The 26,918-nt window shown below is 37.0% G+C and overlaps 1 protein-coding gene across 2 annotated transcripts in view; it reads right to left on the bottom strand.

Annotated features, from left to right (window-relative positions):
• Positions 1-26,918, bottom strand: part of PTPN4 (protein tyrosine phosphatase non-receptor type 4) — a 176,639-nt gene that overhangs the window by 83,967 nt on the left and 65,754 nt on the right. Inside the window, exons 3-9 of one of the 2 annotated variants that reach the window (XM_024759163.1) lie at positions 19,713-19,820; positions 10,832-10,874; positions 10,655-10,754; positions 5,970-6,014; positions 5,661-5,713; positions 5,177-5,297; positions 2,486-2,573 (exon numbers count right to left, since the gene is read on the bottom strand). In XM_024759163.1, the coding sequence (XP_024614931.1) occupies positions 2,486-2,573; positions 5,177-5,297; positions 5,661-5,713; positions 5,970-6,014; positions 10,655-10,754; positions 10,832-10,874; positions 19,713-19,820 (558 nt within the window). The remainder of the gene's footprint in view (positions 1-2,485; positions 2,574-5,176; positions 5,298-5,660; positions 5,714-5,969; positions 6,015-10,654; positions 10,755-10,831; positions 10,875-19,712; positions 19,821-26,918) is intronic. The other variant, XM_024759164.1, reaches the window with a different exon arrangement.

The following is a 26,918-nucleotide window of genomic DNA, read 5'->3' as shown; positions in this document are numbered from 1 at the left end:
CGGCATTCTGTACTTGCCCCTTCATATTCTCAAATACTTAACTGTTCATACATGCTCTAATTCTTTCCCCTCACTATCTTGTGAGCTCCATGAGGGCAGGGCTAATTGATGTTTTGTTCACTAAGTCATCCTTAGTGCCAACACTGTGCAAGGCACATAACAGATGCACTGCTATGACGCTTCTAAGACTTATTTGCATCTTGCAGATTGCTATAAATAACTTAGTTCGACTCTAATTTTTTCAGCCTACATTCTGGAGGCAGAGAGAAAAGATCTTACCTTGCTTTTCAATAAAATATTATTTCAAACATACTTTTGCTTGTGATATTCAATTAAAACTTAAGTAATTTCTTTATGTGTCCTCTCCCCTCTACCTTTTGTCCTTTTTGTTCCTGAGGCTACAAAACTTCCCTTCATGTTCACTGAACATTTGCACATTTTCTGAAGTTCTCCACATCCACATACAGCAGAAACACCTTTTCCTAGCTGGGTTATTTTGTGGGGTTTTTTTTATTTGGTCTGTACAAAATATTTAAAATTTAAATTCCTTTAATTTGGCACTCTACATTTATGGCTTTCTGAGAAAGAGTTTTACAATCTACTAATTTAAACAATAAAAAAACATAACTTAAACAAATCAATAAATAATGATACGGTTAATTATGTATGAGATCCAGCCATGTCACTTAAGTTAGAAAAAGTCTAAGATTCTTTGTATTATATTGACAGCAGTCAATGATAACAGCGGTCTAAAGCACCTTTGGAAAACTGTTTAGCACTAAAATGACTGATCTTAGTGGTCTTTTTACTGTTAACCATACTCTAGTGCACATATTTAAAGTTCCATTTGTTTCAGACTGTACTATAATAAAGACAAAATCTAGTGACCACTACGTTACCTTTGGAGAATCACGTTCAAGAGTAATAGCCCGCAAAGAGGGAGGGATGGTGAAGGGCCCATTCTAAAGAACACAAGAAGTTCAAGGGAGACTTAAGCATTTTAAATGGAACCAGACAGACTTCCAAGTCACAAATGCTCAGAATTACCAGATCCAGTCATGTGAGGAAAGCAAGTCATTTGGTTTTTGAAAAGGAATGGGTCTGCATATGTCTGTATGTTAAAATAAATTAAAAATAACTATCTAAGGAAAACTTAACTCCCTTTCAGGCTGGGATCCATATTAGGCTTAGCAGTTTGTCCCAAGAAAATATAAAACCTATCACCAATTAAACTGATGATTACCTATAATTCCACTTTTCTTTAGGTATAGAGAATAGCTGTACTTCAGGTACTTCTAAAGGAATATAATCTCTTGATGAAACAATCATGAGAAGGAATCTAGGTGAAGAGACGCACAATGAAGGACAGTCACTCGCAAATATGCTTGTGGCAGGAGGATAACAGTCTTTTGGAAGCAGCAAATTGACACAATGAAAAAGAAGTCAGGGAGGATGGTGATGGGATGAATTGGGAGACTGGGATTGACATATATACACTAATATGTATAAAACAGATAACTAATAAGAACCCACTGTATAAAAAATAAACTAAATAAGAGCTTTATCTCCTCCAAAAAAAAAAGAAAAAAAAAGTTGGTGTTGTACAGGAAAAGCCAGTGATTATAGAATTCCATCCCAACAAAGGAATGGCAGAGGGGCAACCAAAATATGTAAATACAACCGATTTTGTGCTTTATAAATAAAAATTTTAAATGATGTTACTAAATGATGAAAGGAGTGTAGTAATACAGGCCTCAGTGAGGTGAAAGCATCTTTTATGATAATGATTTCATAAAAGTTAAAAATTCAAATTACTTTTCCTGTAACAGTTTTTTTTTTTGTTTTTTAAATTTATTAATTTATTTATTTTTGGCTGCATTGGGCCTTTGCTGTGCGCGGGCTTTCTCTAGTTGCGGCGAGCAGGAGCTACTCTTTGTTGCGGGGTGCAGGCTTCTCATTGCGGTGGCTCCTCTTGTTGGGAGCACGGGCCCTCGGCGCACAGGCTTCAGTAGCTGTAGCTCGCGGGCTCTACAGTACAGGCTCAGTAGTTGTGGCGCACGGGCTTAGTTGCTCCGGGGCATGTGGGATCTTCCTGGATCAGGGCTCAAACCCGTGTCCCCTGAATTGGCAGGCAGATTCTTAACCACTGCACCACCAGGGAAGCCCACTGTAACAGTTTTTATTTTGCAAAATAAAAATTCTAAAGGTACTGTCTCTTATGGTCAGCAAAAATTATCCTTATAACATAAAACACTACCTTGAAGAAAAATAACATGAAAAATCCACTTCACCCACTCTTCTTGTCAGGTATTGAATCTTAAGTGATTGTAACTGTGAAAATACTTATATTCAGAGGAAATTTTCAGTGCGACTATGCTGGCAGCACTCACCATTTGTTGCCTAATCCTATCAGGGCATTAAAGATTTTTTTTGCTGAATAACGGTGCCTAACTCAACAATATCAAAATGCATTTTCTTCACTTACCCTTGCATAGTGGAATTCAACTCCATAGAGTTCTAAGGTACGTGCTGTGTTCAGGTAATTAAATTCTGCTTCTGCAGGAGATAAGCCTCTGTAAAAACATCATTAGGTTAAAAATTATAATGATCACAGATATGACCAAATTACAAAAAGGCGATTTGTCTGAAACTTTCCAGCATTCTGATTGACTATTTTACAAAACGCCATGTGCACGGGCACTCCTCTTAGTTCTGTGCAGTAACAACTAACTTTTCTGGAAGGTACATTTTCCGTAACACAAATTATTACTTTGTAGAATATTTTCTTATTTTCCAGAAACACAAGAATGCACCAGCTTTTTAAAGTTCGAAGCTATTCTCAGACTTAACTTAAAAAAAAGCCACTCTCAGACTTAACTTAAAACAAATATTTTTCGAAATTTGGTCTACTCTCCATATGTGCATTGTAAGCACACAGGGTGCTTCTGACACATGCAGTCTCTGGGGCGAGCTCTGGAGCAGGGCTCCTCAGGGTGTGGTGCACAGACAGGTGTTGACTCATAACAAGAAGAGAAATTGAGAGTGTCAGCCTTTTGTAGCACTTCGGCAGAGTAATTTTATGTCTGTTGCATCTAACAACAAAAAAGTACTTGTTAATTTTTTATGCCTTTGTTTATTTCTCTATTTTATTTTTCTAGTAATTCATTTTCATTATATTTTTCAGAAGCATCATTCCATGAGAGACTGAGGGGAAAACTGGTCTTTCATCACAGGTAGTTTCAGATGTACTGTTCTTTAGAAACTGATATAGAATAAATGGGTCCAAATTGTTTATATTTAAGAAATATTCCAGGTGATTCTTATGAACACAAGTTTGAGAACTACTACTGTAAATGCAAAGCCTTTAAAGAGGCTATATTATACATAGTTCTAACAACCTTGGTTATCTGATATTATCAGGCTATAGCAGAGCAAAAGCAACAAATTAAAAATGCAAAGATATCACCCTTCATTCATGAATGATATCAGGGAGTAAGCAGCCTGCCAATGTATGATCATAAAAATGGGATTCCTCAAAAAAAGGAGATATACTTCAGTTTTCTATAAAATTCAATTAAGTTAAATAAATACTCTACTTTCTTCCCCACCCTCCTGCATTATAAACTGGATGATTCTATTTTTTCTTTCTTTAAAAATTTGCAGAACCATTTCTTTAAAGCAAATAGAAATATATAATAAATACCTTGTGAAATGTACAAACTTTTTCCTGACAGAACAGACTTGTCATTATTGGTAAATTTTTTTTAAAAATCTGGTTTATCTTCAAACCCTTGGTTCAGATATGCAATGTGTAGAACTTTCATAATAAGTGGCATTTGCTTTTAGACCACAACAGCCCCCATACCACATGAAGCCGGTCTGTTAAAATTCTCACTCATTAATCTTGTTTTAGATTAGGGTCCGCAAACCTTTACTGGAAAGAGCTGGCTGGTAAGCACTTCAGGCTTTCAGGCCATATGGCCTCTGCTGCAACAATTCAGCTCTGCTGTTACGTGAACACAGCCACAGACAATGTGTAGGCCAATGAGGGAATCTGTGTTCCAATGACTGTTCACGTAAGGACACTGAAAGTAGAATTTCTCAAAATTTCATGTGCCACAAAATGTTCTTCTTCTTTTGATTTTCTTCAACTATTTCAAATGTACAAACCATTTTTATTAGCTCGTAGACCACGCAAAAGGAGGCAACATGCCATAGTTTGCCAACATGTTGTAGACACATGGGCCATTACCGAATGAAAGTGAGTCTCCTTATTAATAAGAGCTAATATTTCTTCAGTGCTTACTATGTGCCAAGCACTGTTCTGAGTACTTTGTATATATAAACTCACTTAATCCTTATAATAACACCAGAGGTAGATAGTTTTATCATCCCCAATTTACATGTAAGGAAACAGAAACAGACATAGAGTGATTCGGCTGAGGTTACAAGATTGTAAGTAAAGTAGCCTCATCAGAATTTCAAACGAGGCCAAATGAGTCTGGCTCAGATTCTTAGAGTCTAGTTCAGATTCTCAGCCAATATGTAACACTGCCTTAGTTCCTCCATGAGTATTTTGAATTGTATGGTAAAGCAAAACTGAACTCTGAACCAAGAAACAATACAATTTTCTATTCCAAGCGATAAACCTCTTCTTGAAAACTCATGTCACAGAAAATCAGACTCATAAAATATCAAAGTTGAATATTGTTATAAATGAAAAAATGCTACTATTTTCAAAGAATTTTATTTTTATTAATTTAGTACTACATAAAGTTCCTTTTCTTCTCTTGGCTCATTACCAAACAGAATTGATTCCTTTCACACAGCTAAAAACTAAGAAAGAATTGCTAAGTAGATTGAACTGTATATTGTGAACATATTATTAATATTCTAAAATTCCTTCTTAAAGAACTGGCGACTTTGTATAATAGCCAATACATGTCTGTTTACATACAGCTTTGTGTTTCTTAACAGACATGAAAACAAGCCTCATATAGTCTATGATTTTTTTTAGTATAGATTACCTACATTTCTTTACAGTAATCATACTATTTTATATAATAGTAACTATTCTATATTAAGTAATCACATTAGAAATAATTTAAAACATTTCTCTAGAAAAGATGCCCTTAAGAAGTTTATCAAGTAAGCAGAAAAGTAAGTAAATCCTTACGTATGTTGCTGATGTAATTTTGCAATTTCTTTTTCAAAATCTTGAGGTTGATTAGGAATGAAAGAATAATCTGAGAGGTAGCCTGGCAAGTTTTCTGATTGATTGTAGTCTCCAAGTTCAGCTAATAAATGGAAAGAAAATATTCACACTTCAATAAACACATTTTTCAAGTTTTATAGCCAAATCAGCAATGTCAAGAATTCCTTTATATTTCTGGAAGTAAAATATTTGTTTCTACTGTTACCATTTAAGCAAATTATAACAATGCATTTAATGTTCTCCTAGGTCTTAAACAACTTCAGAAAAATTATTTTCAGGAATCAAAGTAAGTGCTAACTAATTGGATGTTTCATTACACTTTCTGTGTAGTCACTTTTTTCTGCATAGTAACATATGTTTAAATAACTCATACATTAAAGGCCATACTACCAACAGAGACCATGCAATCACATGCTATTTGGCCCAAAGGTGGACTGATACTTACACTGAACAGCAAATGAAGCCAAAAGAGCAGCAGTGTTATAAGGACAGGGCAATCTAATAAAACAGAAAATAACTCAAGGTTAAACACAATAATTTTAAAAGCAATATAATTTATATTATACTATTCACACTTGAAGTTTCTGTGTGACTTACATTTTAACTATTAAGTAATGAACTTATCTGATGAAAGGAATTCATGCTACATGTAGCCATCTTTCAGTAGATAATCTGTTTGCAATGATCATGAACTACTTAATACAGAATTGGAAGTATTTTTAAAGCCCATTACTAAAAACTTAAAACAGCTCACCTTCCAGTAAGTATGTCTTGTTTGATTTGCAAGAAATACTGGTACCTTAAAAAAAAAAAAAAGATAGCGTTTACTGGAATTATAACATTTAGAGTTTTAAAAACTGTATATTTACATTAACAAATAAAACTGAAATATTTAAGTATTTGCTTTTATAATATGCATACTAGCCCACGTAAAGATATTTTAAAATAAACTTTCATAAATACATGAATCCAAACATTTAGAATTCTTTGATAAATGAAATTTGATACTTATATTTTGTTTCCCTAGCTTCTATTATAAAACTTTCACGAATTGAAGAATTACATGACTGAGGGAGATTAGGGAGAAATACTCTAAAGTGGGATTTCCCTGAGTGGTGCAATGGTTAAGAATCCGCCTGCCAATGCAGGGGACACGGGTTCGAACCCTGGTCTGGGAAGATCCCACATGCCACGGAGCAACTAAGCCCGTGTGCCACAACTACTGAGCCTGCGTGCCACAACTACTGAAGCCCACGTGCCTAGAGCCCATGCTCCGCAACAAGAGAAGCCACCATAACGAGAAGCCCACACACAACCAAGAGTAGCCCTTGCTCACCGCAACTAGAGAAAGCCCGCACGCAGCAATGAAGACCCAATGCAGAGCCCTCCCCCCCAAAAAAACAAATACTCTAAAGATTGGTGTATGCAGAAAGTAGAACTGGGAAGCACAGAAAACTTAAGTCAGAGACACAGAAGAGCTGACAGTAGCAACACTAGAGACCAACTAAAGAAAATCACTTTCAGCTGAGCCAGGAAGCCAGCTGCAAGGACAGGCCTATGTGTTGATCACCGTATCATCAGGCAGCAGGAAGCTGCTAATTGTAGAAAAGCACTTTCCATCTTCATTTGGGTTAAGAAAGCTCTCTTTGATCAAAAAAAAAAAAAAAACAGAAAAAAGAAAAAAAAGGTAAGTTCCATTCCCTACTGTTGCTCTACTATTAAAATTGCCAAGTACCCAATTTCCTTTAAAACCAACAAAAATGTAAGTATCCTGTAACAAGACTGCTGAAGTTGCTTACAAGATGGCACTCCCCTCTGTCCTTGCTAGTGGGTAGTCATCCCTTCATAGATTTATCAATGCCTGGGTAAAGTCCCCTGTGCTGTATCATGTTGACAGAAGATAAAATTTTGTGGCTTTTAATGTTTAAACAGAGAATCTTAAGACCTTCATTTCACCCAACTAAAAAAAGTTCACATACTCCAAGAGCCAAAAATTATTTAAAATTTTAGTTGTTTAGCTGATTAAAGTCATTAAAGAGTTCCTTGACAATAGTCAAATTACCAAAGAATGTAATTAAGGTTTTCAGAGAATCAGATAAAAAAAGCTGATACAAATACCCTGGCTTCATATATTAATGAATGAAGTATATAAACGCTCTGTTAGGCTTAATACATAGTATTACACTATTATCTATGTACTCAATCCAAGACAACATATTTCTATCTGGCCTACTTGGCTTCATAATTAAAAGTTAAAGGTTTCTGGTGGGAAAGTCCTTTTTTTAAAAAAATATTTACTTATTTAGGCTGTGCCGAGTCTCTGTTGTGAAACCTGGGATCTTCAATGCGGCATGCAGAATCTTTAGTTGTGGCAATGTGGACTCTTAGTTGTGGCATGTGGGATCTAGTCCCTGCCCAGGGATCGAACCCAGGTCCCCTGCATTGGGAGCTTGGAGTCTTACCCACTGGACCACCAGGGAAGTCCCTGGTGGGAAAGTTTTACAGTTAGGATTGAAATGTGTATATCCTTGACATAATATTGTAAATCCTACACAAATAACACCTATGTTTCCTGAATTTGATTTACACACTGAGCAGTAAGGACTGATAGAGCAGAAACTGGAATTAAAAGTCCTAAGCTAAACCAGCCTGTGATCTTTGGCAAATTACTTAAAATTGGGTGGAGCCTTAGCTTCTCTATTTGTAAAAAGGAAGTAACATCACTTGCCTGGTATATGTATCCCAGGGGCCCTAAATATGGTGATAAAAGCCCACTTTTTAAAGACAATTAAGACCTTTAAGGTAGATTAATAATGATTGAGCTAAATGCAGAAATATGTTTAAGCTGTAAAAAAAAAATACAATAACATACCATGCACTAAACACCTATTATGTACTGAGTAGACCTAAGCACTAAAAAGATATGAAAGAAATGTCATTTGTATTCTGATGACTCCTAAGAAAATGCCAATTCTAATTACGCCAGCACCTGTTAATACAAATGACATTTAACCTGACAAAAGGTCTGTAACTACTTTCTTTTTTTTACCACTAATCCAAAATAGAATCTCAAGGCAAGGAGGTGTAGCAGTAATTTCTTGTTTTGTGGGGTTTAAACTGGTCCTTAAAATTTAGCCGCTAACTGTGGCTAAGGGTATCCTACTATTGATCATGACCATAACAAGAAGGCTACCCAGGCACTAAAGTTTTAAAGGAGTATTTTTTAACCGTGGAATCACCTGGAAGCCTATGCCCAGGTCCCATCTGAGACCTATTAAATCAGTTTCCAGGGGTGTTGCCAAAGCATCAGCACGTTTTAAAGCTCCCCGTAAGTGATTCTAACTTGTAATCAGGGTAGAGAATCCTTGATGTACACAATGGTGATAAAAATAAAATCGGCCCTTCACTCCATTTTACCAAGCAACGCCAGTTACAAGGTTCCAGGACATTCCATTATAAAGGATTTTTGAAATAATGCATTATTTCTAGGGAGAACAAAGATAATATTCTAGACTGATGGACAGCACAATTCCTCAGTTTCTACCAAACGTGATTTTACTTTATTCTACTTCATGAAGATAGTTTGACTTTAATTATCAGTGAGACACATTTATTCCTTGGTTATGTCTTCAACACAGGCCATAAAAGAACCAACACATTCAAGCTCATTAAGAAATTTAAAGACAGTTTTCTGAGTGAAATAAATTATGAATATGGCTACAACTGACAATATTTTAATTGCTTATGTGAACAAACTTTTCATAAGCAGTAAATACATTAGAAATCCAATTAAAAATTATTGGTCTTTTATTTACAAATATTTCTTATAATTTAAAAATCTAATTACATAAATATATATTATGGAATACTTTGTTACTTGATTTCAAGTTACAAGTACTAGTAAAAAATGCATTTTGGGCTTTCCTGGTGGCGCAGTGGTTGAGAGTCCACCTGCCGATGCAGGGGACACGGGTTCGTGCCCCGGTCCGGGAGGATCCCACATGACGTGGAGCGGATGGGCCCGTGAGGCACGGCTGCTGAGCCTGCGTGTCCGGAGCCTGTGCTCCGCAACGGGAGAGGCCACAACAGTGAGAGGCCCGCGTACCGAAGAAAAAAAAAATGCATTTTAAAATCCTTTATAATTCACAATTTTCAGTAATTGAGAGTAGTTTCCTTGAAGTTCCTCCAAAATTACGGCAAGTTTGACTCCACTGAGAATTATTTGAGATAAAAGATCTTGTTATTTTAATTATTTAACAACAACAACAAAACCTGACTAAGAGCTACAATATTAAACTAAATATTTATATGATACAACTTGGCTTTTCAAGATAAATTAGGTTGGACGTTATTAGGGTCAAATGTTAGGACTGCCTAATCCCAGATCTATATTCCTGAGTTCTCCTGTTAGAAGAAAGGTGACACCCTGACCCCCAACAAACACACAGAAAAGGACTCTCAAAAGTTCTTTGTTTCTCCACTTCACCCCAGTATTCTAAAGGGTAACCAATACATTACCATCTAGGAGCCTACCTACAGGTGACTTTAGGTGTGGGTTTTTAATTTGGTGCCCATCTTTCAGAGTAATTCTGAATATAGTGTTACCTATATTCTTATATCTTATGGAAGGTATAATATGCTAATTTTTAACTCTGTCTTTTTTTTAAAAAACTAATTACTAATTCTGTCTTTCAAGCAATACACAAGGTTATCACTCAGGTTTTTTTAAACAATGACAGTTACCACACTGTGATTACTCCCCACTATTTCCACCTTAAACAGTTCACCTAACATTTACACACTACCAAAACACTCATCTGGGTCATTCTTGTGTGTACTTTGTCAAGTAGAAGGGACAACAAAATCAGCTGTAAATTACTAGACCTACAACGGCCAGTAGAGGGGGCATTTACAGGCCTGAACGTGCTAGTGCGCTCTGCCAACTCCCTTTACAAAGATGCCTGCAGTGCTCCGTAAAGTGCAGCACTCCTACACTTAACGGTGTACAGTTTATAAAGCCTATGTCCACCTCCATGGAAATAACGTATATATAGAATATATTTTTACAAGGAAAAAAAACAGCAGACAATTCTCACTATGCAGAATGCCTTGAATACAACTGCAGCATCATCTAATTACTTCAGTTAGTTACAGCAGTGCTTCTGAACCATTCTTCACAAGTAGAGAAGTTAATATTGATATGGCTCGGGAAGCTGCTTGTGGCTGGACGGGGTGGCCCTGGGGTTTCAATCTCCTGAAGCCCTCCCAGCCATCCAACAGAGGAGGAGACTTAGCTTGAAACGTCTAGAACCCCCTCTGTGTGCTGGCAGGGAAGCTCAGAATGATGTCATGGTAATCTATTTTTACCTAATTAATTTCAAAATTTCATAATGGCTTTGACAATATTTTCAAGTAAAAACATGCTCCATAAAAACCCACCTTGTATATTCTTCTTGTAACTTGTTGGGGTCACTTACAAAAAATTTGACTCTAAAGTTCAAACTGTAAGGAGATCCTCCTAGAATTAATAAAAGCAGTTCTAATTAATTAGATTATATTAGTCCTTCATCTTTATAAAGTATACTTGTATAACATCAAATAAATATGTTTGCTCACTCTTTAGCTGCTTCCTTATTGGTTTGTTTGGATCCAGCCACCTCTGAAAAATAAATAAATAAGACTGATTTCTTTTTTTCCTGGAGGAACTAATACATCAATTCTTGCAAGTCTGTTCCATTTGAAGATTAATGCTAAAAATTGCATTTTTTTGAAAAGGCCTAGGTAGGGGAAAAGAATCACTAACTTACAGACTCATATCAAATATAACAAAATTACGCTAGAAAGTATCGAATGTGCTTGTGCTTTAAGATTCTGATTTCAATTTCTCATTAAGTTATATAGCGTGCAATAACGTCTATTCCAAAAGTAAAAATGCTTAATAATCACTGCAATGTGAAGTGGTTCTGTTAATTTAACTATATTATATAACAGTCTATCAAGTTTTTAAAATTCTCTTTATCTTTCATAAAAATATGCTTGGCTTTTGCTCTCATTCAGACAAAATTTAACTACACATCATGAAAATCTACTCTTATGAAAAATTTTAACTCCTACTCTATCCCTTAAAAAAGAAAACAAATAACAAAATACCCCCCCAAAACACCCCATACTAATTTTTTAAGAGACAATGTTTAGTTTGGGGAAGGACTGCTTTTTGTATATGAAAATTTCAAGTAGTCTCGACACTTCTGAATGCCAGTTAAGCTCTATTTCAGGCGAACTATAACTAAATTCAGAAAACATTTCAACTGCCAACGTTCAGTTAAAAAAATTAAAGAATCCAAAATGAGGTGATAGACGTGGCAGTATTTTCAAAGCACTACACAAATATAAGCTTACATATCGTTACTTATAAACTGTCCTCCTACCACCCATACTTGATTCCATGCAGAGCACACAAACAGATTTCAGTAACAAGTGGCTGAAAGTCATCCATGAATCCTTCCTTTCCATTATCCATAACATCCAACATATCCAATCCAACTAATTCTACCTTCAAACCGTCCCTAGAATTGAATAATTCTTCACCATCTACTCTGCCACCATCCATGTCTCTGGGACAGCCCTGGCCACAGCCTCTTACCTACAGGCTCTGCCTCTTACCATCATCCTCCCTCCCCCCGAAGCTACAGTAGTCTTTTTTTTTTTGCTACAGTAGTCTTTTAAAAGGCTCACTCCTTTGCTTAACATCTCTTGATAATTTCTCAATGTTGAGGTCCAAAGGCCTTACTGTGACTTACATGGTCTCTCCCTACTTCCTTTTTTTATTCTATTGGTCTTTCTTTAATGTTTTATTTGCCTCAGTTAATTTTAAAAATGTATATTTCAAAGAGGCAATTTTAGACTCCTGATAAGTTTTGGAAGCCTTAAAATACCAATCAAAATAGGTGTCCAGTTCAGTTTTGACAGTTCCAAATCTGTGGCTGTCTAACACAATTTTTTTTTAACATATACGTATATCCACTCTTTCTTAGATTTTTTCCCCATGTAGGCCACCAGAGAGCACTGAGTAGAGTTCCCTGTGCAGCAAGTCCTTATTAGTTACCTATTTTATACGTAGCAGTGTGTACATGTCAATCCCAGTCTCCCAATCTACTCTCCCTCCCCGCTGGTAGCCATTAGTTCGTTTTCTGCATCTGTGAGTATTTGTTTTGTAGGTAAGTCCCTTTGTACCCTTTTGCAGACCCACATGTAAGTGATATCATGTGTTATTTCTCTCCTCACTTCCTCCACCTCAGTTTACTGAGCTCCAGCTTAATGGCCTCCTTTCTGTTTCCCCAAGATGCCATCTTGGGGCCTTCAATTCTAAGCTTCCTTATGCACAGAATGTCCTTCTCTGGCTTTTCCCATGGCTGACGTCTTTCGTTATCTAAGTCTCAGCTTAAATTCCACCTCATCAGAAAGGCCTTCATGGACTGCCCTATCTATCAAAAGTATCGTATGTCACAAAGCTCCTATTTACTTAGTTATTTTCCTTCGGGTAAGGAACGTTAAATTCCTTCATAACATTTTCTTAATTGCAACATATTTGTTTTACTTTTTTATTGCCTATCTCCTTTCTTAGATTTTGAACTCCTTAAGGTAAGGAATAAAATCTGATTTATAGCTGAAGGGTCAGTACCCAGCACAGAACATGGCATATAACATCTACTAAAAATACCTGGTGAAGGACTAAGCCTGCTGAATGACTCAGTGGGGTGGGGGAATCTGTTTCTGTGCCAATAATCAGAGCCAATAATCAGATGGTTTTTACCCCTACTTAACACATCTGTTCCCCCTATGTATCCACCCATTTATCCATAGTCTCACCCATCTATCAATCTGGTGATTTTTTCCTCCATACTTTCTAGAAAAAAAACACATAAATTACATTTATTTTAATGTCTGTCTAAAATCGAAATTTGGGACCAGTTATTGCCCCAAAGCCTGCCTTCCTGACCAGAAATGCAGACATATTTACATACACAAGTAGATGTGTGAGGCTGACACAGCTAGGAGTACACTAACAAGCACTGGGAAATGTAACACTTCCTCAATGACGTCAATTAGATAGGACGTAGGTTCTTGGCTTAAACCATGAAGATGGAGCCAGATGAACTTGAGGGTCACAGGGTCAACTTCACTCACACCACCCCAAAATTCAGTTCAGATTCTAACTAGCAACTGCACTGACTTTACCAGTGAAATCTTCACAGCAGTGAGTCTCCCTCATCCTGAACGTGTTATTTCTCCATTTACTCATGTCTTCTATTATCTCTTCCTGTAAAGTTTTATAGTTTTCTTCCTATAGATTTTGACACCCCTAATGTCAAAAGTTTATTCATAGATATTCAATGGATTTGGGTTTTTAAAAGAAAACTTATTTAATTTGCTATTTTGTTGGATTATGTTCCCTAACTGATATATTGAAAGTTATTGATATTTGTTTGTTCAGCTTTAAGTCCTACTAGTTGTAAAAAGTTTTCCAGATGATTCATTTGGACTCTCAAGGCAGATTCATTTTATCACTAAGAAGAAATGAGTTCTCTGCACCTTCATCCCAAACACACAAACATTATTTATTCCACAGGGAACTGCACCTGCTGCCCTCGTTGAACCAGAGAAAGAGAAGAGGGCTAAGCAGCGTAGCTGTTTCAAATCGTTTTGATAAACTGTGCTGCCTGGCCCTGAAAACTCTCCGCCTCTACTGTATTTCTTTGCTACATTCTTTTTTCGGTTTCCTCTATTTGATTTTTCCACGAATCCTTGCAAGCACTGAATCTTCTAAGAAATCCTTAACACTTCTTGTCTGCTCATGGCACTCACTGGAAAGCAACAAAAAGCAGGCAGAAGAAATTGGACCTAAGTCTATTCTTGAAAAACAAAAACTGCAATGGGTGAGATTTCTATAGTTGCAGTTTTTTGCCTGAGAGCAATCTCAAATCCTGCACCAGGCAGGGGACAGCCTCACTAAAACTTGAGGTGTCAGCGGACAGAGTTCAGGCAGGAGTGGCAGGGTACCCAGAAAATTGAGGAGGAAATCCTGAAAGAGAGGGAGGCAGCAGAAGGGCTTAACTCTAAAATCCGGATATAAAAGCCACCTCAACTCTGGCTGACAGTTCAACTTCTACATGCACAGGAAGACCCCAAAGCCCCAGGAAAGAGAAGCAGTTGCAAATGTAAAGAAATGAATAGAGATAACCGTTTGCCCAAAGGGAAGCAGGGTATGGACTGTGGGTCCAGATCCACTCGTTCTCAATAACACAGTCCAAGTCGTACAGGACGTCACTACCCTGTCCATAGCCAAGCTCTTTCTATCACCCTGAGAGGTTCCCTGTGTCCCTCTGCACCCAGTCCCCCAAGCCCAGGCAATCACGGATCTGCTTTCAGTCACTATATACCAGTTTTGCTTGCTCTACAATTTAATATAAATGAAATAATAGAGTATATCACGCAAAAATATAACAATTATTTTTCATCCATTCACTATTGACAGATGTTAAAGTTAATTCAGGAATGAGCTATTATGAATAAAGCTACTATGATCATTTGTGTACAAGGTTTCGTGTAACATGTTTTCATTTCTCTTGGATAAATATCCAAAAGAGGGGTCCCTTGGAGGTATATATTAAATCTATGTTTAGTTTTACAAGAAACTGCCAAACTCTACTTTCCAAAGTGGTTGTATCCTTTTAAAGTCCTACCAGCAATCCTTAATAATTGCTCCACATCCTTGCCAAAGTGTGGTATTGTGAGACTCTAATTTTTTAACTATTCTAATGGACGTTCAGTGACATCTCACTGTGGTTTTACAATTCCCTGATGCACCTGTGTTCAGCAGATGTCCTTTATCACAGTGAGAATGGTCCTTTTCCAAGTTTAAGAGTTTTCATTACGAATGGATGCTGAATTTTATTCTATGTAAATTATGCCTCAATTATACTGATTTAAAAGAAAAATTCTAGAAGCTAGAAGCACACTTAATGGTGAGACGCTGAGTACCTTCCTCCTACGACAGGGAACAGGTAAGGCAGTGTGCTGCCGTCAGTCACCTCTATTCGTCATTGTCCTGGTAGCCTCAGCTTTCAGGTAATAAAGAATAAAAAATAATGGTAAAAAAGAATAAAGACTGGGAGGGAAGAAGTAAAACTCCCTATTCACATATGACATGATTTATGCAGAAAAAAGCATATGTTTACATGACAATCTATGTAGAAAGATTGTCATGTAAACATGTTACATGAGCTCCACCCCATGTTACTGGAGCTCCACCCCAAACTTTCTGAATCAGAAACTCTCTATGTAGAAAATCCTACAGAATTTACAAAAAGTGACTAGAATTAATAAGTGAGTTTAGAAAGGTTACACAATAAAAAAATAAACTGTATTTCTATATGCTAGAAATAAACAAATTGGTAACTGAAAAAGAAAACCAACAATACCATTTGCATGGTTCTTCTATCTACCAAGTTGCCAAAGACAGAATCTGAGATACCAGACTCTCTGAGTTCACTCTTTCCCTCATGAGCCCTGCTGACTTTCTCTCCTCTCTTGAGCACTTACCCACCACCAGAGCCAATCCAGTAACTCACTAGTGCAACAATCTCTCACCTGTCTCTAGTTTGCCACTTTACTTGCCACTGGCTATACGGTACCCAGAGTGATATGTCTAAAATACAATTTTCATGTTGCTTGTGTAAATAAATCCTTAGGCTGGTACAATCTTAACACAGATCAAAAGCACTTGATGATCTATTGCACTACTCGTATCTCATCTGTGACCCATCTTCTCTTCCTGCTCTATATTCCAGCCATAGGTATTAAAAAATTCTTTTTCAGTTCCTCAAATACAACAGTCCTCTCTCTTCACTCTGGAACCCTGCATATGCTACTGATTCTCTCTGAAATACTTCTCTGCACCCCAGATCCCTCTGTCATTCCCTCCCAAAATGGAACTGGGTTTAAAGAGAACAAAAACAGATCTATCATCTGGCAGGCTACCGAAGAGGTTTATACAAAAGGTAGGTAGTAAGAGCCTGAATTAAGGTAATACAGTAGAAACAGATGAAAGGAACATGAGAGAAATACCATGAGAACATGAGAGAAATAAAAGCAAGCATTTTAGCAATCATGTAGTACTAAAACATGGTTTGTTGAAATAAGTCATTCTCTATGTGACTTCTGTATTTCTTCAAACCAGATGAAATAATTCAAGAACACTGAGTTATATGAAATTAATCTTCAAATATTAGACCAAGCTATTCTCTATGAATCATTTCTTACCTAATTAACAGTCTACTGGGTTAGAGCAGTGGTTTTCAAAATGCGGTGCCCTGAACTACCAGCAGCATTGGCATTACAGGGGAATTTGTCTGAAATGTGAATTAGCGGAGCTCCACCCCTAACTTTCTGAATCAGAAACTCTAGGCATAGGGCCCAGAAATCTGTACTGTAAGAAGCCTTCAGGTGATTCTCATGTAAGTTCAAGTTTGAAAGTCACAAGGTTAGGGGATACGGAAACAGTAGTAAACCAGTAAATATCATAACCACAACAAAACTCTCAGAAGGATGAAACTGCAGAAAGAACAAGTCAACAGTAATCATAATCTACTCTCTCTCCCACTGAAGGGCACTGTAATTCACTCTGGGGGCCAAAAAAAAAAGAAAGTAAATATGGTACTCAAGATGCACACGAGTAATAATCTTGAGGCTCTGATGAATACCACGCTGATAAAAGCCACTAAGGCACAGCCACCTTGAAGTGCTTATAAAATTAAAGAAAGTATGGGTAATGAATTACAACCATGTTACTCATTATTTTGCCCACTCACTCAATACACATTTACTGAATACAACTATTATACAAGACATTATGCTAAGAGCGAAAGCTGTGATAAATAGGTTTTAAATGAAAGCAGAAGAAATTTCAAAAAGTCAAAGCTTTTCTTTTAAGTAATTTTGTTTGTTGCACTGGAATTCATTGCCAAGGAAGATTCTAAAGCAAAGGATAGTCAACTATGATTCTGTGTTTGTTACATATAAGACTACAATCAAGTGCCAGGTGCTTTTTTAGTTCATCAGTTATAAATCCAGTTAAACTAATTTCAGCATCCACACGCCTAAGACAATACTGATTCTGATCCTCAAAGGCGAATATTCAGTATCTATACATATAAAATATATATGCAACACATACATTTACACACTATATATATACACATGTATATATAACATATATGAGCTTTAAGATGAAGAAACTCTTAACTAGTAAGAACTGACAGGGCTTAATTCTTCGGGGATATTACCAAGTCCCTTTTGGTCACTGCTGGTAATTTTGTGGCACGAGTACCTCCTCTCCTCAATATGCTCATTTTATAAGTCCTGTACATCTGCATCATTCTCTCTTGGGAAAGGAAAATAAAGGCTTTGGAGTCAGATAGATATGACTTCAAATCCTTTCGCAGCTACTTAATTGTCTGTGTGATTAAACGAGTTTTGTAAGCCTCAGTTTTTCATCTTTAAGAGAATTTTAACGACAGTTTCATAAGATTATTGTGAGAATTTGGTTTACTAACAAGTCCGCGATAGATATTTCATAAACGTTACACCCTAACTCCTTCTCTTTTTTAAAATGGCACCTCTTTTCCTCAGTCCATTAATTGTCCTCAAAGTCTTGGCATATTTCACACTGACAACCAGAAATGGGACAATAATTACATTTGTGCTCTAAAGGCCCCTCCTTAGACACCTTTTGGCATTTCACAGATTCTTCTGAATATTTAAATACTGAAGTTGTAGTGCTGTGTATGGAAAAGACCTGCAGGGGGAGTTAGGAGACCCAAGTCTAGTTTCATTAATACCAGCAAAGTAGCTCGGGCTTTATCTCCTTGGATTGGGATAATTTCTCACGAAAAATAAGTGTGGTAAGACAAAATAATCTCTAAGGCTTCTTTTGCGTCTTTAAAAGTGTATGATTCTAATCTGGGGGGAAGAATTATTCTGGATCATCAGCAATTGGTCCCTGGGACCTGGAAATATAATACCTTATTTCAGAAGGGATGCTCAAGATGGAAAAGTAAGACAAAGTAAGAAAAAGTAGGAGACAGCCAAGAGATCAACCCAGCTCAAAATACTGATACCTCTGCTTCCCCACATTTATCCTGCTGTAATTGTTTTAGAGTAGAAATGTCTTCTTGTGTACAAATTTATGAGACAGAATTTTCACTTCTTGTAACATATGTGGTCTCAATTATTAGTCCTTCTGGAACACTTTCTCAGTGACTATGGTGATAAGCAACTGGTCTCTTTCTCCTTTGTTGTCTGTCACTTCTCCAAACCATCTAAAGACAGGCTTCTATCTAAACGGTCTGACTATGAGTGTCAGCAACATAACCTAAGAATTATCTATTTTTTTAAATCTCAATATTGCACATAGTAGCAGACACCTTTCACGTATTTGCCTGGCTAACAATTTATCTTTCTGTGAAAGGTAGCATTACTGACATTTCTACTCACTTCTATCAATATTTTCGCGTTCATTTATTAAGAAATAACACTGTTTCTCTAGGCCTTGGAGCAGCTCAAGTCATCTGATGAAGTACGAGGAAAGTTTGTTTTTATTTCAGTTCAGTACAAAAGGATTTATTTCCACTGAGACTAGCTGGACCTTGCTTTATTTTATCCACCTCATCTTCACAGTTTTTCATACAAAATCAGTAAGTAATGCCAAGAAAAAGTAATATTTAACATGTCATATTTACTTTCCACTAACCATTCTTTCAGAGACCTAGGACGTAACCATGAGAGAAAACGAGAGCAAGAGATAGAAGCCCTACTTTCCTCCCAATCGTTACTCATATTTTCCATATAAGACCTTACAAACTGATTTCTAAAGCACTGATTCAGAGAACCATTTCTTCAGCCTCCCAATTTTTCTCAACTATACAAAACATTTCCTTCAAAACAGTCATTCTCCTGTACTAGGCAAAAGGATATCATATTCGTTTGTGAAAAACACTCACTGTATAACCATATAAATTTACAAAGAATTCACAATTTTAAGATGAAAAACAATTTCATCTTAATGCAGGCTAATTTATGTAACACTCAAGATACATTAAGTATTTACTTCAGTATTGTAATGTTAACATTTTAACCTTTATGCCCAATTTTCTCTCCAAGAAGTACGAATTAGATTTGCTTCTCAGTTGTCTGAGACAAGTAGAGAAAGAAACTGGCACTCGACCTACAGACTGACTTATGATTAGAAAAACCTTAAGGAAATAACCCAACAGATTAAAATATCAAGAAACTGAAGTTCAAAGGCAAAAGAATTACCTGTAAACACTCAAATTAAAAATTTTTAAAAACTCAAGCAGTGAACATTATAAATCAGAAAGGACTTATTATGAAGAGAGAAAAATTGCAATGGCAATGAAAAACAGCAGCTTACACTTACTGGGTTATCTGTGCAATCGTCAGCCAGCTGTAAACCAAAATAGTCACGCTCAGTCAAATCAAGGTGCCTGAAGACCATCTCCAACAGAACCTGCCCCTGATCATGTTTCTGGAAGAAAAGTAACAGGAAATCAAACTGACAGGCTACATCCTTTCACATTTTGAAACTCTTGGACTCTCCTCTTTTATTAAGTTGGCAACTGGTTCCATGCCAACGACTTGGTTGAGCAATAAAGACTCCACATGTTACATCGTACTTAGAAAAGTCTGACTTTGGGCAAACTGGTTCAAGGGGTACATAATAAAGATGAAGATATAAGGGAAACCTTTGAAAATGTCTTCTGCTTTTAGGCTATTCTCATGGCATTTTTGTAATTTTATATTGTTAGCACATTAACTCACGTATGTATCCATATCATTTGTCTTACTGTCTTATTCTTACCTTTAAGTTATGGCTGGAAAGTGACATATTTGACTAAGTACAATTTAATATTTGTGTGTATAAGATAGATAATGCCACGAAAAGGGAAATGAAACAGTGAAAATTATGTGCAGCAAACTGGTAACATTCTAATTATCAAAGAATACAGAGAACTTTAGGAAAAGATCTCTTTTCAATCTCACACCAGTTTTATCATGGGGGCAGCATGCTGTGGCTTCCCTAAGTCCCGTAGCTACCAAGCTGTGGCACAAAGGGCATGATTGGAACTTTCCTAAAAAGAAATGTAGCTATCACTGAAAACATGGAGAAACTGCTAACATGTTCAGCAATAAAAGAAATCGCAGTGGGAAACCATAATGACACACCATGAACACACAACAATCCAAAAAGTAAAATCCAGTAAGATAAAAAATACCTAATGCTGGATCTGCTGTATAAAAAATAAATTAATTAAATTAAAAAAAAAAAACCTAACGCTGCTAACATTGTGGACAGGTATCATCTGTTGGGAAAGCACTTTGGAAACATTAGCAAGAGCGGTAACAGTATTGGCTACCTCTGTCGTCCTAACCTGAGTGAAAAATAAAATCCAACTTTGGGAGAAACAGCTATACACCCAACACATTCAGTGCAGTGTTATTTACGTGAGACAAATACTAGGAGAACACATTAGCGAACAGTGGTGTATTTTTCCACCAATTTCGCCTCTCAATAGCTATGATAGTTTGGTAGCTTCCAGCTACAAGTTAGAATCAAAACTCAGAGCTGAAACGATAAGGACATAAGTATTTTTTTCATACAGCAGAAAGCAGAGAGATACAACAGACTCCAGAGTTGGCTAGTTCAGTAGATGAACGGTGTAATCAAGTACCAGGTTTCTTTCATCTCTCTAATCCACATTCCTGCTGTCAGCTGCATTCATAGGCTGTTAGTGAGATGGTCAGAGCTATTTCAAAATTCACACCTGCAGATGACAATGTTCAAAAGAACGACCTTCCTTGTAAAGAGCTTCCCTTCACGTCTCAGTGTGTCAAATAGCTATTTCCAAAACTCATCAATGGCAGGAAGTATGTGCCTCAAACAATGCTTTACAATGGTGGTCCCCATTTGAATAACCTGTGAACATTTTTTGTACTGATGCAACTCACCTCCCCCACCCGTCTCCCATTCTCATTAAATTGGCCCAGGGTGGAGAAGGAGCATTAGTCTTTTTAAAAAGCTGCTAAGGTGAGCCTAAGGTACTCTTCTAGAGACAAGATGGAGTAGATGCATTTCTCCCTATACTTCCAGCTGAGTGAAACCAACGAACAACAACAAAATGCAGAAAAATTGTTTTTAAACTCTGAAAGATAAAAGTAGCAGCCTGGGGCTTCCCTGGAGGCGTAGTGGTTGGGAGTCCACCTGCCGATGCAGGGGACATGGATTCGTGCCCCGGTCCGGGAGGATCCTACATGCCGCGGAGCGGCTGGGCCCGTGAGCCATGGCCGCTGGGCCTGCGCGTCCCGCAACGGGAGAGGCCACAGCAGTGAGAGGCCCGCGTACCAAAAAAAAAAAAAAGAAGCAGCCTGGCTAGGGAACTCCTTGGGTTTTCCTTCCATTTCTTTTTATTGAGGTAAAATTCACATAATGTAAAATTAACCATTAAAAGTGCGCAACCCTTCTGCATTTAGTGCATCCACAATACTGTGCAACCATCATTTCTACCTAGTCCCAAAACATTTTCATCACACCAAAAGAATACTATACCATATCCATCGAACAGTGTCTCCTGCCCCAGACCCTGGCAGCCACTCATCTGCTTTCTGTCTCTATGGATTTACTTATTGTGAATATTTCATATAAATGGAATTGAACATGTGACCTTTTCTGTCTGGCTCCTTTCACTCAGCATTGTTTTCAAGGTTCCATGTTGTAGCATGTATCCATATCTAATCCCTTTATATGGTTAAATAATATTCCATTATATGAATATATCACTTGTTTATCAGTTGATGGACATTTGGGTTGCTTCCACCTTTTGGGTACTGTTGTTTCTGAGGCAGGAGATAGATGGGCCCCAGGCTGCGCAGCTGGAGTCTGTCCCCTCTGGACAGATACTCCAAGACAAAGATAATAGCGGGAGCAGAGAAGAGCTGAGTCCTGATAAGAGATAAAGATACCCCATTCCTTATTCTCGAGGTCAAAGAGACCCTCCTGACTACACACGTGCAGAACGGCTCCTCAGGAGTCAAAAAGGGAAGGGACGCCACCCATAGTAGGTGATGTCAACCTACCCATAGGCCTCTTTGCTAGAATCCACCTTGGCTAAGAGATGCACGCACACACAGGGGTGGGCCCTGAGATAAACCAAATACGGACTCAAGAGCCAGGCAAAGCAAGATGACTGGCCAGAGGAAACCCAGAAGAAATGCCCCATAAAAGTGATTCAAACTACCACAAGGGCACAGCTCTTTCTCTAAGCCCATCTGTGTGTCTATCCACATGAACCCTTTTTCCTTCTAATAAACACTTTACTTGTTTCATTACTTTCTGTCTCTTTGTGGAAATTCATTTCTACAAAGCCAACAGGCCAGGGTCTTGTCACTGGCCACTGGCCTAGTGGTTAGGATTCAGTGCTCTCACTGCCACGGCCTGACTTCAATCTCCGGCTGGAGAACCAAAATCCTGCTTCAAGCCACTGCATCTGGGGCCAACCGAGATACTTCCACCTTTTGGTAAAGGCGTACAAGTTATCTGTTTGAGTATCTGCTCTCAGTTCTTCTGGGTATACACACAGAAGTGGAGTCAATGGATCACATGCAAATTCTGTTAAACTTTTTGAGGAACCACCAAACACTTTTCCATAGCAGCTGTACCATTTGATGTTCCCACCAGCAATGCATGAGGGTTCCAATTGCTCCACATCCTTGCCAACATTTGTTATTTTCTATTCTTTTGATTAAAGCCGTCCCACTGGGTATGAAGTGGTTTTGATTTGCATTTCTATAATAACTAATGATGCTGAGCATTTTTTTCATGTGCTTGTTGGCCATTTGTATATCTTTGGAGAAATGTCTAATAAAGTCTTTTGCCCATTTTTTAAAGTGGGTTAATAATCTCTCCGTTGTTGTGTGTTGAGTTCCTTTTATATTCTAGATGCTAGACCCTTAACAGATATATGATTTGCAAATATTTTATCCCTTTTCATAGGTGTTTTTTCACCTTCTTGATCATATACTTGTATACACAGAAGTTTTAAATTTTTCTGAAGCCCAACTTATTCATGTTTTTCTTTTGATGCTTGTGCTTTCAGTGTCATATCTAAGATTCATTGCTAAATCCAAGGTTATAAAGAATTAACCATATATTTTCTTCAAAAAGTTTTATACTTTTAAATGTTACATGTAGTTCCTTCAGCCTGTTTGAGTTTATCTTTGTATATGGTAGGTATATAACCTAGGTAGGAATGCAATTTCATTCTTTTGCATGTGCATATCCAATTGTCCAAGCACCACTGGTTGAAGAAACTATTCTTTCCCCACTGAATGCTCCTGGTAACTTTGTTGAAAATCTGTTGACCATACATGTAGGGGTTTATTACTAGACTCTCAATCAAGTTTTCTTTTTACCTCACACATAACCATAGACTTGGTACTGGAGAATCCTACAACCCAGAAACACCAACAGGCCCGATGGAAAGAGACCAAAAAAGCCTGCTTTCTCAAGCAAATGACCAGGAAAAGAGTCTCTAGGCAGGACAGAAACCTTACTAACAATGCTGACTCCAATCCTGCCAAACCCAGTAGAAAAAAACTGAACCCGTCTCCAGCAGCGCCATGGAAACCAAGCAGGGGCCTGGGGTTCCATGGGCCTCCTGGTACTGCTGGCAGCAAGTGGGAAGCCTGCTCTTCTACTCTCTGCCAGCCAACAGCACGCTGCAATACACAGTCTCTCCCAGGGGTGGTATCAGCAGAAGCTGAGAGCGCAGTCTGAACCTCAGCCTAGCGGTAACAGGCAGTGCTCAGACTGCCCCATGGGAGTGGTGACAGCGGAAGCTGAGAGGGAAGCCTAGATTTCCACTCCCACCACCACCCAGCGGTAGCAGGTGGCATCTGCCAAACAGAAATAAACAGGAGGATTTGGGAGAGGAGGTAGGTAGAAGAAGGGACAGTTAAACCTTGAAGTAAAATCCAAATAAGGAACCACAAGTGAAACTGACCAAAATTAAAAGAGCAAAGGTTTAAAACTCAATTACAGTGTGGAATACGTGCAAAATTTTCAGTAAGGTCTCTGGATAATACACACACACACACACACACACACACACACACACGAAGTAGACCAAAAGAGTAATGCAAAGGTTCTGGAAACCAGATTGTTATTAGAACCACAACCCACAAAGGCAGGCCAGGACCTGGATACTACACCTAAGTGACTCCCTGCTACAGAGAAGATTCAGTATAATCCAGAGTCTCATGAGACATTGCCCCAAATGCGCAGGGTACTACCTAAAATCACCAATCATAACCTGAAAAATCTCAACTAGAGTGAGACACTGACATGACTCAGACGCTGGAGTTACCTAACAAGTGTTCTGATGCAGCCATCATATAAATGTTTCAATGAGCCATTATAAAGGTTGTTTAAAAAATAGAATATTTTGCAAAAAACTGAAGATATAAAAGAACCAAATGGAAATTATGTAACTAAAAAACATAGTAATGAAATGAAAACTGACTGGATGTGCTCAATAGAAGAACGAAGATGAGAAAGAAGAGAATCGATGAATTTCAAGACAAATCGATAGAAATTCCCCAATCTAAACAACAGAGAAGTTAAACTAAAAAAAAAAAATGACCAGAGCCTCAGAGACCTGTGGGACAACAAAAAAAGGTATAACAGTCATGGCACTGGAGTCCCTAAGAGAGAAGAGAAAGAGCTTCAGGGTGACAAAATATTTGAGGGAACATTCGCTGAGATTTTCACAAATTTAGCAGAAAGCAAAAACACAGATTCAAGAATCCAGGTGAACCTCAATCAAAATGAATCCAAACAAATCCACCCAAGATACATCATAATCAAACTACTGAAAACAAAGCAAAGAGGAAAAAATCTTAAAAGCAACTAGAAAAAAAGAATTTACCTATAGGGAGTGACAATTCAATTAGAATAGATTTCTCATCTGCAACCGTAAGACCAGAAAGAAATGGTACAACATTTTCTAGGTGCTAAATGAGAAGAACTATCAACCCAGAATTCGCTGTTAACAGAAAATATTGCATAGCAATGAAGGGTAAATAGTGACATTCTCAGAAAAAAGAAAAGTTAAGGGAATTTATCACCAATAGACTACCACTAAAAGAATGCCTAAAAGAAGTTCTCCAACCAGAAAGGAAATAATAACATAAAGAAACTTGGAAAAACAGAAAAGAAGGAAGAGCAATGAAATGGGAGAAACTGAGGAAAATATAAAAGCCTATCCTCGTCAGTATTAAATTAAATTACGTTTGATGGTTAAAGCAAAAAATTGAACTTTATCTGATATGCTGCCAAATGTGTGTACAGAAAAAAATTGAGACAATTATAAAGGTGGGAAGGAAAAAGTACCTAAAGGTAGATAAGTTTTTTATACATCATTCAAGGTAAAATGTTGTTACCAATATTCTATGATAATTTATATATATAAAATGTAATAACAAGAGCAACCACCAAAAATAAAACACCCCAAAATCAAACAAAAAAAAAAAACCTACCCAAAGAGTTACTCAAAAACACTAAAATAAATAAAAATGAAATCTAGCAAATGTTCACATAATCTATTAGAAAGGCAGGAAAAAGGAAACAAATGAAAACCATAACAAACAGAAAGTAATAAAATGGCAAACTTAGACTCTAACATAATAATAATTACAGCAAAGTATAATATATGGTCTAAATACATGAATTAAAAGGCAATTTTTTTTACTGAAGTATAGTTGATTTACAATGTTATGTTAATTTCTGATGCACAGCAAAGTGATTCAGTTATACATATATATACATTCTTTTTTTAATATTCTTTTCTGTTATGGTTTATCATAGGATGTTGAATAGTTCCCTGTGCTATAGAGTAGGACCTTGTCGTTTATCCTAAAAGGCTAAGATTGACAGAGTAGGGAAAAAAACCATGATCCAACTATATACTATCTAAAAGAAATTTACTTCAAATATATTAATATATATGTGAGTTTTGAAAGTAAAGGGATATAGACAAAGATATACCATGTAAACATTAATTTTAAAAAGTAGGCTTGAGAGCAAGTAACTTTACCAAGGGAAAAAAGGACATTACAAAATGCTCTCACAATAAAGTACACAGCTGGAAAATTAATGAAACAAAAATTAACAGAATGGCAAGAAAATTAGAAAATAGAAAAGGCGTAAGTATAACTAGAGATGTCAACAATTAAGCAATTGCTAGAATTATTAAACAGAAAATCAGCAAGAATATAGAACTCAATGATACATTCATTAACAGGATCCAACTGACATTTATAGGACACTCTATTCAACAACAGAATACCCATTCTTTTCAAGTGTCCATGGAACATCCATAAGGCAGATCATATCCGGGGTCATAAAACAAACCTTACTAAATTGAAAACTGAAATCATATAGAGCATGGTCTATAACCATAATTAAATCAAAATAGAAAACAGTAACAGAAAGATAGGAAGAAAAATTTAGAAACTAAACACCTGGGAGAAAAAAAGAACCCATTTCTAAATAATCTATGGGTTAAAGAGG

This window comes from Neophocaena asiaeorientalis, unplaced genomic scaffold, assembly GCF_003031525.2.
Source record: "Neophocaena asiaeorientalis asiaeorientalis breed wild unplaced genomic scaffold, Neophocaena_asiaeorientalis_V1.1 scaffold593, whole genome shotgun sequence".
Taxonomy (NCBI): domain Eukaryota; kingdom Metazoa; phylum Chordata; class Mammalia; order Artiodactyla; family Phocoenidae; genus Neophocaena; species Neophocaena asiaeorientalis.
Note: the sequence above shows the minus strand (reverse complement) of the source record. Positions and strands in the feature narration are given on the sequence as shown.